The 12796-nt window shown below is 45.1% G+C and overlaps 1 protein-coding gene across 1 annotated transcript; it reads left to right on the top strand.

Annotated features, from left to right (window-relative positions):
* Positions 1–6320: 6320 nt before the first annotated feature.
* LOC308265246 (olfactory receptor 2M4-like) lies at positions 6321–7259 on the top strand (the record flags this gene model as incomplete). Its single annotated transcript, XM_080698843.1, has 1 exon — positions 6321–7259. The coding sequence occupies one exon, from the start codon at positions 6321–6323 to the stop codon at positions 7257–7259; it is 939 nt and encodes a 312-aa protein (XP_080554969.1).
* Positions 7260–12796: the final 5537 nt, after the last annotated feature.

The following is a 12796-nucleotide window of genomic DNA, read 5'->3' as shown; positions in this document are numbered from 1 at the left end:
GACTACTGTTGGGTCTGCACCTTACCTAGGGGTTCACTCTTCATAGAGGGGGCAGCCCCAAGCACCAGCAACATGTCCACACCTACTGTCCTGCCAGCACTCAGCTGCTCTGATCTCTGGAGTGGGTTGGAGTACCAGAGTGTGCCCACCTACTGCCACCTCCAGAGGCCCCAAAGGTGCCTCCAGAAAGCCCCTGTGGGACTTGGATAGCCTTTGTGGTGCTGTCCAGTCTCTGATCATGTAAGTCATTTAGTAAATTTCTTTTTATAAATATATACATATGCATTTCTATATATACACATTCTATTATTTCTGTTCCTCCATAGAACCCTGACTAAAATGGAAATTAAGGAATACAGTTTCAAGGATCCCTAGTCCCTGGTATTCAGGAAACTTTAGCAGAAGAATTACTTGAGCCCAGGAGTTCCAGAAGAGACCAAGCAACATAGTGAGACACCCCATGTTATGCTCTGGGTCTGTAACCTACCTAAAAGCTCATATGTTGAAAGCTTGGTCCCCAGTGCAGCAGTGTTTAGAAGTGAGACTTTGGGAAGTGATTAAATTGCAAAGGTCCTGACTCATAAACCATGGATAGATTAATAGCTGAATGGACTTATGGAAGGTGGTGGAAACTGTAGGAGGTAGAACCTCATTGAAGAGAGTAGGTCCTTGGGGCATGCCCATGGGGACTATATGTTGACCCCAACCCTTTCCCCCTCTATCTCTGCCTCTTGGCCACCATGAGGTGAGCAGTTTTGCTCTGCCACATTGTTCCTGCCATGATGCCCTGCAATACCACAGACCCACAAAACAATAGAGCCAACCAACTCTGGACTGAAATATTTGAAACTGTGAGATAAAGATTTTTTTCTTCTTCAAGTTGTTTCCTCATGTATTTTATTATAGAGATGGAAAACTGGCAACATCCCATCTCAAAAATGAATGGCTCATGATCAAAGAAAAGGCTGTAACTTATTTTTAACTAAATGATAAAAAATTGTGACAGTTAGATGGGTAAGATGTAGCTCTAGTTGTACTTAGAGGAGACACATCTTTTAAAAAATTTTTAATTTTTATAATATTTGTACATATTATAGGGTGCAGTATGATAATTTAATACACATATACAATGTGTGATCAGAGGATAATCAACATTTCCATCTCAAATTTCATCATAAAAATATTATATCTTGAAAGCATGTATTAGAAAGGTACAATAATTCTTTATTGGTGATTCTTCTAAAAATCTATAACACCAATCTTAAAATATTCTATTATGGTTTGGATATATAGTTTTTCCCCAAAGACTCAGCTTGGCCCTCCATACAGCAGAGTTCACAGGTGGGGCTCTAGGGAAGTGATCATGAGGACTCTGAACTCTTCAATGGGTTAACCCATCAAGGGATTCACATTCGACAACATTATTGGGAGGTAGTGGAAACTGTAGTGAATAGGAGGAAGTAGGTCATAGGGATCATGTGCACGCTTGGGAACTAAGTCATATTTCTATCTTTAATAACAGTGTAGGAAGCTAAGCAATGCCTTCTCTAATAATTGGCACTAAGTGGCCAAGACTTAGCTGGGTGTGGTGGTGCACACTCGTAATCCCAGTACTTGGGAGGCAGAGACAGGAGGATCCAGGTTCATGGTCAGCCTCGGGGAATTGGTAAGGCCCTCTGCAACTTAGTAAGACCCTGTTTCAAAAAAAAATAAATGAACAGGGAAGGGGGTGTAGGTTGGAGGTAGAATGTTCCTGAGTTCAGTACTAGGGGAAAAGGCCAAGACATCTTTTCTAATTTATTCTCCTGCTTCCAACTTAGGATCTACCAGAGAAATCCCAGTATACATCCTTAACCAATTTGAACAGGACAGTTCACTTCTAGTTAGTCTTTCCAAGCCAACAGCTTTCAATCAGAACATACCTGAATCCTATCTTTCTTCCTTTTTTATTTCCACTTTAAAGCTTTGCCACTCCTATGCTTGCCTTTCAGTTTCTCAGTGATGGTGGTTGAATCTCTTATTAGAGCAAACTCGGGATAAATACCTTTTAATTTTATTTGGTTTTCATTTATTTTGAAAGTGTTCAAAATTATTTGTTCAACAAACAATGATTAACCAGTGATTGAATGTATAAAAGTATAGGACATAAATTCAGAGCAAGGTTCACAGAATACCTGATCAGGTTCTACTTCTTGTCATCCTTTAAAAAAACTCCTTGAGTGAAAATAGATGTTTACTCTGACACTCAGTGGTGATCCAACCATGAGGTAAGGTGAAGATACCTCTTAGGGAAGTGGAGTGAGTGTTTAAGGAGATGCCCCATGGGAGTCTCCTTCCTTCCTTTAGATGGGAGGCTGGGGTATTTTTAGAGTTGGGGATAGGGAACGAACCTTGTCCTGAAGCCAATTCTTTCTGTTGTTGTTTTAACCTTCCTGGTGTGGAGTGTCAGTCTATTCCCTAAGCTCATTAAAAGTTGTATTTGGTGTCCCAAGGCATCTGCCCAGTAAGTAGAGGTATAAACCTGGGACATAACCTCATTATTAGTTTTGTAAGAAACAGAAAATCTCAGATGGTTAGTTCTATAAATTAATATTAGGAGTCCTGAAGTTGGGAGAGTGTGTAAAGAGCCTCTCCCAGGCCACCACTTCCTCGCACATTGCCAAGAACTGGATTTGAAGGCTGAAGTGGAAAGAAGGTGATAAGCACTTTAAAGGTGAGGGAGTACCTGACAGGGTTTTGAAAAATTGGAAAGAGCTGGTCTGACCAGTTTCAGTCTCTCTGGAGAGATCTAGACATACAGAGGTCTCCCTGATGCCAACAGACAAAGGACATCAGTATTGGGAACCAGGAGATATTGAATCTTAGATTATCATTGTTCATCCACTCCCCAGGCTCTAGACAGTTCCAAGTGAGCAGGCACACCGGTTGCATCCTGGCCACACGTGTGCTCACCTCATCCTAGTGTTTGTGGTCATGTTCTGTGCATTAGCTTGTGCTGATTTTGGATTCTACTGGCATGTCTCTGAAACTTGCTATGTCTGTGTCCTAGGCTGTTCCCTCTTTGCATTCACAGATTTTGACTCTATACAGCTTCTCATTACTGTCAACGTGAGAAGAGATCCAGGTATAGTGGCACATGCCTATAACCCCAGTACTTTGGATGTTGAGACAGGAGAATTGTAGGTTTGAGACCAGCCTTAGCAATACAATGAGATTCTTAGCAACCTAGTAATACCCTGTTACAAAACAAAAAATAAAAGGGTTAGGGTGTGTACCCCCCAAAGATAAGAACAGAGTTATGCACCAAAATTGCTCCAAATCAGTGTGTGAATCTATTTCCCCATCAGAGTCACATGAAAAGCTTTAAAAATAATGTATGACAGGGCACTAACCAGATCCAGTGAGCTGGAACTCCAGGGGGACAGGCAAAGGTATCTGAATTTTTAAACATATTCCCAGATGTTCCAGAGACATAAGCAAGACTGAGAAGCACAGTCATGACTGTAGGACCCCAGGTATCACTCTTGCCTCTTTCTTTCTACTCATAAACATCCTCCTATCATATCTGTTTCCATATTCTTTGTCTTTCTTTGACAGTCTTCACAGTTTCTATTAAGAGAAACTCTTTTAGTTATTAGTTGCAAATAATATTTATATTTACCTGAGGCATAACATAAAATTTTGATGTGTATATACAGCATAGAGTGATAAATAAAGCTAATTAACATGTCCATCACCTCATGTACTTATTTGAGGTGAGAATACTTTTTTCCACTCTTTTACTGGGCATGGTTTGTGCACATCTATAATAGAGTCTATAGAGTCTCAGTGACTCTAGAAGTTGAGGCAGGAAAACTGTAAATATGACACCAGCATCAGCAACTGAGACCCATTCTCAAAATAATAACTAAAAAGAACTGAGGATGAAATTTATTAGTAGAGGACCTTTGGGTTCCATTCCCAGAACCTCAAAACAACAACAAAAAACATTATTTTAGCAATTTTGAAATATACAATACTTATTATTGTAGGATTACTGTGCTGTGAAATAGATCACAGTACTCCTTCTAACTCCAACTTTGACCAACATCGTACACATTTATGTTTCCTTTCTTTTCTTTCTTTCTTTCTTTCTTTCTTTCTTTCTTTCTTTCTTTCTTTTTTTTTTTTTTGGTGGTACTGGGGGTGGAACCCAGAGGCTTTCTACCTCCGGGATATACTCCCAGACCTTTTTTATATTTTATTTGGAAACAGGGTCTCACTAAGTTGCTGAGAGCCTCACTAAGTAGCTGAGGCTGGCTTCGAACCTGTGCGATCCTCCTGTCTCAGCCTCCCAAGCGCGGGGATTACAAGCGTGCGCCACCACGCCCGGCATTCTTTCTTTCTTTCTTTCTTTCTTTCTTTCTTTCTTTCTTTCTTTCTTTCTTTCTTTCTTTCTTTCTTACTTTCTTTCTTTTTATTTTTTGGAGATGAGGTCTTGCTGTGTTGCCCAGGTTGGTCTTAAACTCTTGGGCTGAAGGGATCCTTCTGCCTCAGCCTCTTGAGTAGCTGTGACTACAGGTGCCTATCACTACTCCTGGCTGACATTCTTGAATTCTAACTGTAACATCACAGAAAACACAAGCCATATGCAGGAACAAAGGTTCACCGTTATGGCTCTACCATTTGTGGAGTGAGCTCTGGACCATCCCTTCCTTTGTGAATTGAGTGAATGTGTCTTAGGACACTCACTGGTTCCAAACAGTTTAGTACCTACCTAGGTTAGGCACTAAACAAAGTGACTGACATATCACTGTGAGAAAGCTCTGTTATCAGTCCCTGCCTTCATGTTTTCCCAAATCTAAGCAGAGTGGGATGGATGATTGGAATATGTCCAGAGGCACCTCTGAGGTTCTGAGGGTCTCAGGATATATTTGACATTGACATTCGGTTCAACTACAGCACCTGCCTCTGTAGCAGAAATAAAAACAAAACCTTTTCCAATCCAAAACAGCCTCTCTGCAAAGGCAGAAGAGAAAGAAACAGTTTTAATATTGAATAAGAATTAAAAGAAATGGGATGTAAATCACCCATAATCTGCTAAGAGATCATAAAGATGGAAAGATATCTCATCAGATTATATGGGTAAACATGTGTAACCCACTACATACACTACATACATGTCCTCAAATAAGTGAACAGAAAAGCCTATCACACATAACTGCTAAGTTCCTCAAAATAAAGATAAAAATATATCCCAACCATTTATCCCATTCTACTTCTTGGATTTGGGGGAATATGAAGGCAGGGACTGGGAATAGGCCTGACTCACATTTGTACATCAGTCACTGTTAAGTGCCTAACCTACCCGGGCACTTAACTGTTTGGAACCAGCGAGTGCTAAAAGACACATTCGCTCAATTTACAAAGGCTTTATCAAAATAAAAAACAAACCTCTCATATCTTTTGGATAGTTCTGAAACTTGGAGGTAAGTGCTCAGTTGAATTTAGGCTCCTACTTTTCCATAGACTGAGATAAAGGTCTGATATTTCTTTGAAGGACCTTACACTTGTGCAAACACTCTACTGCATAGCTATGTCTCTAGCTCATTTAAGAATTTTATTGTGAGACATGGTCATTCTAAGTTGTCCAGGCCTTCTAAGCTGTCCTCAAACTTGTGATCCTTCAGCCTTCCATGATCTTTTTCCTCTCCTCTTTTCTTTTTTCCTTTCTTCCTATTTTACTGATGCATTTTAAGTATACATGATATGAGATTCATAGTATACATTTATATATGTACATAACATTATTTGGTCTGTTTCATATCCCATAACTCCCCCTTCCCTCTCCTCCTCCCGTTCTCAACTCCTTCCTCTACTCTATTGGTCTCTCTCCTAATTTTCACGTGATGTCTTTTCTTTCCTTTTTTACTCTCTAGCTTCTTCAACCTTTCTTTTCTTTTTTTTCCTTGGTACTGGGGGTTGAACCCAGGGGCACTCTACCACTGATTATACCCTCACCCCTTTTCACTTTTTGAGTCATTGTCTTAACAAGTTGAAAAGGTTAGCCTTGAACTTGCTATCCTCCTCCTGTCTTAGCCACCCATGCCTCCCTGTCTCTGCTTGACTGGTCTCTTTGTTCAAGAGAAATTAGGATTGAATCTTTGTTGGTGACCCTTAAGGGCAGCTGAGAGAAAAGGAACTTTCACTGTGGGAAGGAAGACTGGGGAAGTGTCAAAGAGGAGGGCACTGTCTTTGGGAAGAAATGGGCTTATTTCCTTAAACCTTGCAGATGGCAGGTATAATTTCACTTGTTGGCTCTTTTTTCCCCCCTCAGGGCCATGGCCATGGAACTCGGGAATCACACCTTCCTATGGAACTTCATCCTGCAGGGCCTGTTCAACCACTCACCATTGGGCTTCTTTCTCTTCTCCCTGGTCCTTGTGGCCTCCGCCACTGCTCTGTCTGGCAACATCCTCCTTCTCCTGCTCATCCAGGCTGACAGGCGGCTGCACACACCCATGTACTTTTTCCTCAGCCAGCTCTCCATTATGGATTTGACCATGGTGTGCACGGTGGTGCCCAAGATGGCGGCCAACTTTCTCTCAGGCCATAAGTTTATCTCTTGGGGAGGTTGTGGAACTCAGATCTTCCTAGTGGTCATGGTAGGAGGAGCCGAGTGCTTTCTCTTGGCAGTCATGGCCTATGACCGGTATGTAGCAATCTGCCACCCTCTGCGGTACCCTGTGCTCATGAACTGGAAGGCCTGCTTTCTCCTGGCCATGGCATCCTGGGCAGGTGGGGTGGCTGACAGTGTGATTGATGTCAGCGCTGTTTTTAGCTTCCCTTACTGCAGCTCTCTGGAGGTGGACCACTTCTTCTGTGAGGTCCCCGCCATTCTGCGTCTCTCCTGTGCGGACACCTCCCTCTTCGAGGACCTCATCTATGCATGCTGTGTGGTCATGTTGCTGCTGCCTCTTGGGGTCATTGTGGCTTCCTATGCCCGAATACTCACAACAGTGATTAGGATGCCTTCCACTGAAGGAAAACAGAAGGCTGTGACCACTTGCTCCTCTCATCTGACTGTGGTGGGTCTCTACTATGGGGGAGCCATATTTAGCTACATGCAAAGGGCCTCAGCGAGGACACCAATGGGAGACAGGGCCACTTCCATATTCTATACGCTTCTCACTCCGATGCTCAACCCACTCATCTATAGCCTAAGGAACAGGGAGGTAACCAGGGCACTGAAGAAGATGCTGAGGAGTTGGGGAGTATAGATACTCAACAATCTGCTTCCCTTGGGCTTCCTCTTTTATTTTTATTTTTGTATGGGGGTTGGAACTCAGAGGCACTCTACATCCAAACTACACCTGTAGCCCTATTTTACTTTTATTTTGAAACAGGATCTCATTAGGGTGATGAGAGTCGCACTACTTGCTGAGGCTGTCTTTGAGCCTGTGATTCTTCTGTCTTGGCTTCCTAGGTACTGGAACAGAGGGGTGCACCACCACGCCCAGCTTTGAAGTTCCTCTTTTGATCTGTCCCTTCCTCTGCTCCTGTCGCTTCCCTCTGCTCTCATTGGGTCTCTTTAAAAGGCTGGAGTAAGGCTCTGGGCTAAGTAATTTGTTAACATTTAGGATACTTGGAAGGAATGGACAGGGTAATAGGTGGTACAGGAGTAGTTTCCCAGTGAATTTTCTCCCCACTAAGCACCACCACTTCCAGGAATCAAAGCCCATTGTAAATTTTAAAACCAGCAGATGCAACTGTCTACATTCTCCCTAGGGTTGGTAGGCATAGCCTTTTTTTCTAGATTTCATGTTAAAATAAAGAAATAGCTAGCAGTGGTGGTACAGACCTGTAAACCCAGATTTTTGAATTTATGCTCAGACAGGATGCAAGTTAGTGGCCATTTAGGGGCAATCTGGGGAGACCCTGTGTTAAAATAAGATAAAATAAAAAAGGCTGGGGATATAGTTCAGTGCTAGAGTACTTGCCTAGCATCTATGAGCCCCTGAATTTGACCCCCACTACTGTAGGAAGAGAAAAAAGTGGCACCAAGACTGTATAAGGGTACATCTCCCTCCCCAAATCCTTATTGTGATTTTTAATTTTTATTATTACTTTTATAATAGCCATTCTGACTGGGGTGAGATGAAATCTTGGTATAGTTTTAATTTGTATTTTGCTGATGGCTAACAATATTGAGTATATATCATTATATATTTATTGGCCATTTATTTGTACTTCTTTTAAGATGTAGCTGTTCAGTTCATTTGCTAATTTATTTGGTTACTTGTTTTTTAGGTAGTAATTTTTTTTAGTTCCTTAAATGTTCTGGATATTGGTCCTCTGTCATATGAATAGTTGACTAAGGTTGTTTTTCCTTTGAAAGCTCTTTCTTTCTCTCTCCTTTTATTTCTTTCATTTCTTTTCTTTTTCTTTCTTTCCTATTTTTTGTGGTACTAGGAACTGGGCCCAGAGGCACTCTACCTCCAAGCTATACCCCACCCCTTTTTAAAAAGTTTTTGTTTTGAAATAGGGTCTTACTAGGTTGCTGAGGGTCTCACTAAGTTTCTGAGGCTGATCTTGAACTTGAGATCCTTCTATCTCAGTCTTTCAGGTACTGAGATTACAAATATGCACCACCACACCCAGCTGAGCTGTTTCTTTATTGGTTGTTTCTTTTTGCTGTGCAGAAGCATTTAAATTTGATGTAATCCTACTGGTTAATTGTTGGCATTATTCCCTGAGAGAATAGAGTTCTGTTTAGAAAATCATTGCTTGAACCAATATCTTGAAGTGTTTTACCCTATTATTTTCAAAGTTTCAGGTCTTGAATTAAATTATTTGATCCATTTTGTGTTGATGTTTGTTTCTGGGGGGTATTGGATCAAACCAAGGGGTGCTCTACTACTGAGCTATATTCCTGTCTCTTTTTATTTTTTATTTTGAAACAAGGTCTAGCTACCTTACCTGGGTGTGCCTGGAACTTGACATCTTCCTGCCTCAGCCTCTTGAGTTGATTTTTGTACAGGGTAAGAGATAGGGATGTTTCAATTTTCTGCAGGTAGATATCCAGCTTTTCTAGCACCAATTGTTGTTGGTGGGAATGTACAGTTCTAGAAATAAGAATATGAAAGCACTTGAAAAACTAAGAAGAGAACTACCATATAATCCAGCTATACCACTCCTGGGTATATACCCAAAGCAATCAAAGAAAGAATGTGGAGATTCCTCTCCGGGACTTGGGAGGGAGAGACCTGAAATGATAGACCCGGACAATTGCCTCTTCTCGTGCAACTGACAAAATTTATTCTCCAAAACTAAGTTTTTATACCCTTCTCCAGTTAGGTTAATTATCAAATCCTCATGGGAAAGAGTAATTACCAAAATACAATGGTGGAGTATTAAGTGACGGACATGTAAATCACTAAGATACAATCATAAGCAAGACAAAAGGAAGACCTGTGACATTACAGGTCTTGTGATTAAGATCAGCCCCGTGTTTACAGGTCTTGTGATTAAGATCAGCCCCCTGCCCTCACTCATGGGCCTTAGAGGGCAAATTCCAGAAAGGACAGGAGTCACACCCAGAGTTTTGGAGGATTCAACCTTCTGTAGAATCTCCTTTAACTCTTTCGGAACCTTTCATTCCTCAGGCTTCGTCCATGTCCTCCGTCAGGAGACTATAGAGGAGCCATCTGCATACACATGCTTATGATGGCAGTATTCATAAAAGCTAAATTATGGATTCAGCCAAGGTGCACATCAATAAATGGATGGATAAAGAAAATGTGATATATATATATATGTCAATGTATCACATCATGTATGCATATACATATCAGAGTGTATTCAGCCATAAATAATAAAATCATTTTATTTACAGGAAAGTAGATGAAACTGGAGATCATAACATTAAGGAATTAAGCCAATCCCAGAAAGAGAATATTGCATGGCTTCTCTCCTGTGTGTAATCTAGGTAAATAGCCTTGAAGGAGCAGGAGAGTGTACGTAAATCTAGGTCAAGTTCACCATATATTATAGTTTTGGATAAAACTTTTCTCAAATGATCAACAAGTCTGCATGGAGAGCTGAGTAGAATCTGACATAAACGATAAGGCAAGAGAGAAGACGGACACAACATACAGAGAGAGATGGCAGGCATTTTCCTCTAATTCTGGTCACCTGGCGGACATCTGCAGACCCAAGTAAAAAGTGTGTTCAAAAAGTGGCCTTCAGTTCCCTAAATAAGAGCCTAAGCCGCCAGGGTCATGTGTGGATAAAAGACAGAGCTACTCCTGCTCTGGCCTGAGGAAGAGGACCCCAGGAAGATGAGTCCCCAAGGCTTCCAGTAGCTCAAAGTCTGCAGTCTCTGACAAACTCCAGAAAACTATGATGAAGGCTGGGTGTTACATCAAAAGTGTTCCGGGTCGTTAGGCCGGTGCTGGGGCCAGTGAGGCCGGCATCGGAACCTGCCTTGAGGCAAGGCCAGTACTGGGGCCTCCGAGGCCTGGATAAGAGCCTGCTGAGGGGTTAGGCCGGTGCTGGGGCCAGCGAGGCCAGCATCGGAGCCTGCCATGAGGCAAGACCGATACTGGGGCCTCCAAGGCCAGGATAAGAGCCTGCTGAGGAGTTAGGCTGGTGCTGGAGCCAGTGAGGCCGGCATCGCAGCCTGCCGTGAGGCATGGCCGGTGCTGGGACCTCCGAGGCCAGTATCGGAGCCGGCCGAGGGGTTAGGCCAGTGCTGGGGCCAGCAAGGCCGGCATCAGAGCCTGCTGTGAGGCAAGGCCAGTACTGGGGCCTCCGAGGCCAGGATAAGAGCCTGCTGAGGGGTTAGGCCGGTGCTGGGGCCAGCGAGGCCGGCATCGGAGCCTGCCATGAGGCATAGCCATTGCTGGGGCCTCCGAGGCCAGGATCGGAGCCTGCTGAGGGGTTAGGCCGGTGCTGGGGCCAGCGAGGCCGGCACCGGAGCCTGCCATGAGGCAAGGCCGGTACTGGGGCCTCCGAGGCCGGGATTGGAGCCTGCCAAGGGGTGAGGCCGATGCTGGGGCCAGCAAGGCCGGCATTGGAGCCTGCCGTGAGGCAAGGCCGGTACTGGGGCCTCCTAGGCTGGGATCGGAGCCTTCCTTGAGGCAAGGCCGGTACTGGGGCCTTCGAGGCCAGGATAAGAGCCTGCCGAGGGGTTAGGCCGGTGCTGAGGCCAGTGAGGCCGGCATCGGAGCCTGCTGTGAGGCAAGGCCGGTACTGGGACCTCCAAGGCCGGGATAAGAGCCTGCCGAGGGGTTAGGCCGGTGCTGGGGCCAGCAAGGCCGGCATCGGAGCCTGCTGTGAGGCAAGGCTGGTACTGGGGCCTCCTAGGCTGGGATCGGAGCCTGCCTTGAGGCAAGGCCGGTACTGGGGCCTCCGAGGCCGGGATTGGAGCCTGCCGAGGGGTGAGGCCGATGCTGGGGCCAGCAAGGCCGGCATTGGAGCCTGCCGTGAGGCAAGGCCGGTACTGGGGCCTCCTAGGCTGGGATCGGAGCCTGCCTTGAGGCAAGGCCGGTACTGGGGCCTTCGAGGCCAGGATAAGAGCCCGCCGAGGGGTTAGGCCGGTGCTGGACTAACCAGCAAGGCCGGCATCGGAGCCTGCCATGAGGCAAGGCCGGTACTGGGGCCTCCAAGGCCAGGATAACAACCTGCCGAAAGGCTAGACCGGTGCTGGGGCCAGCGAGGCTGGCATCGGAGCCTGACGTAAGGCGAGGCCAGCATCGGAGCCTTCCGTGAGACATGGCCAGTGCTGGGGCCTCGTAGGCCGGGAACGGAACCTGCCAAGGGGTTAGGCCGGTGCTGGGGCCAACGAGGCCGGCATTGGAGCCTGCCGTGAGGCTAGGCCAGTGCTGGGGCCTCCGAGGCCGGGATTGGAATCCTGCCAAGGGGTTAGGCCGGTGCAGGGGCCAATGGCTAGCATCGGAGCCTGGCGTGAGGCAAGTTCACTCCTGCGGCCTCCAAGGCCGGGACCAAAGCTTAGGGGTTAGACCGGTGCAGGGGCCAGCAAGACCAGAACTGGGGCCTCCCATGAGGCAAGGCCGCTGCTTGAGCCAGCGAGGTCTGGATCAGTCCACTGAGTAGCCAGGCCACTACTGGGACCATCAAGAGTGGGATCGGTACTTGCAATGCAGCATGCACAGAGAAATATCGCAGAAAATATAAATCAGACACTTCTCTTAATCAGCAATAACTAGGAGGAAAAGGGCAACAGGAAGAGGTTGAGCTATAGAAAGGGCCCTATAGTGAAGCAACTAATGTGACCAATCAGAGGGTATGTAATACTGGAGGATGGAGCCTCTTTAAAACGCAGGAGGTACATAAACAAATGTATCAAAGTAAATCACCAAAGAAGGATGGGATGGAGGGAGGGGGAGGGAATGGGATGGGGGCTGGAGGAGGGCTAATTGGATGATGTGTGCTTGTATATCCTCTCAAGTCTTGTACTCCAGTGTGATTGATATATGACTACAATGCACCAATTTAAAAAATAAATTAATAAAAAAAAGTGTTCTGGGTCATTCTAGAGATAGCGCTGACCCTCATTCCTTTCAGGCTGGGTGTCACATCACAAGTGTTCTGGGTCATCCTAAAGATAACGCTGAACCTCAGCCCTTTCAGGCTGGGTGTCACATCACAAGTGTTCCGGGTCATCGCAGAGATAGCACTGATGCTCACGCCTCTCAGGCTGGGTTTCACATCCCAAGTGTTCCGGGTCATCCTAGAAATAGCACTGACCCTCACCCTTTCAGGCTGGGTGTCACATCACGAGTGTTCAGGGTTG

The sequence above is a fragment of the Muscardinus avellanarius genome (genome assembly GCF_963383645.1).
Source record: "Muscardinus avellanarius genome assembly, chromosome: 7".
In the NCBI taxonomy this organism is placed as follows: Eukaryota; Metazoa; Chordata; class Mammalia; order Rodentia; family Gliridae; genus Muscardinus; species Muscardinus avellanarius.
The sequence above is the reverse complement of the archived record's forward strand: the minus strand, read 5'-3'. Positions and strand labels throughout refer to the sequence as shown.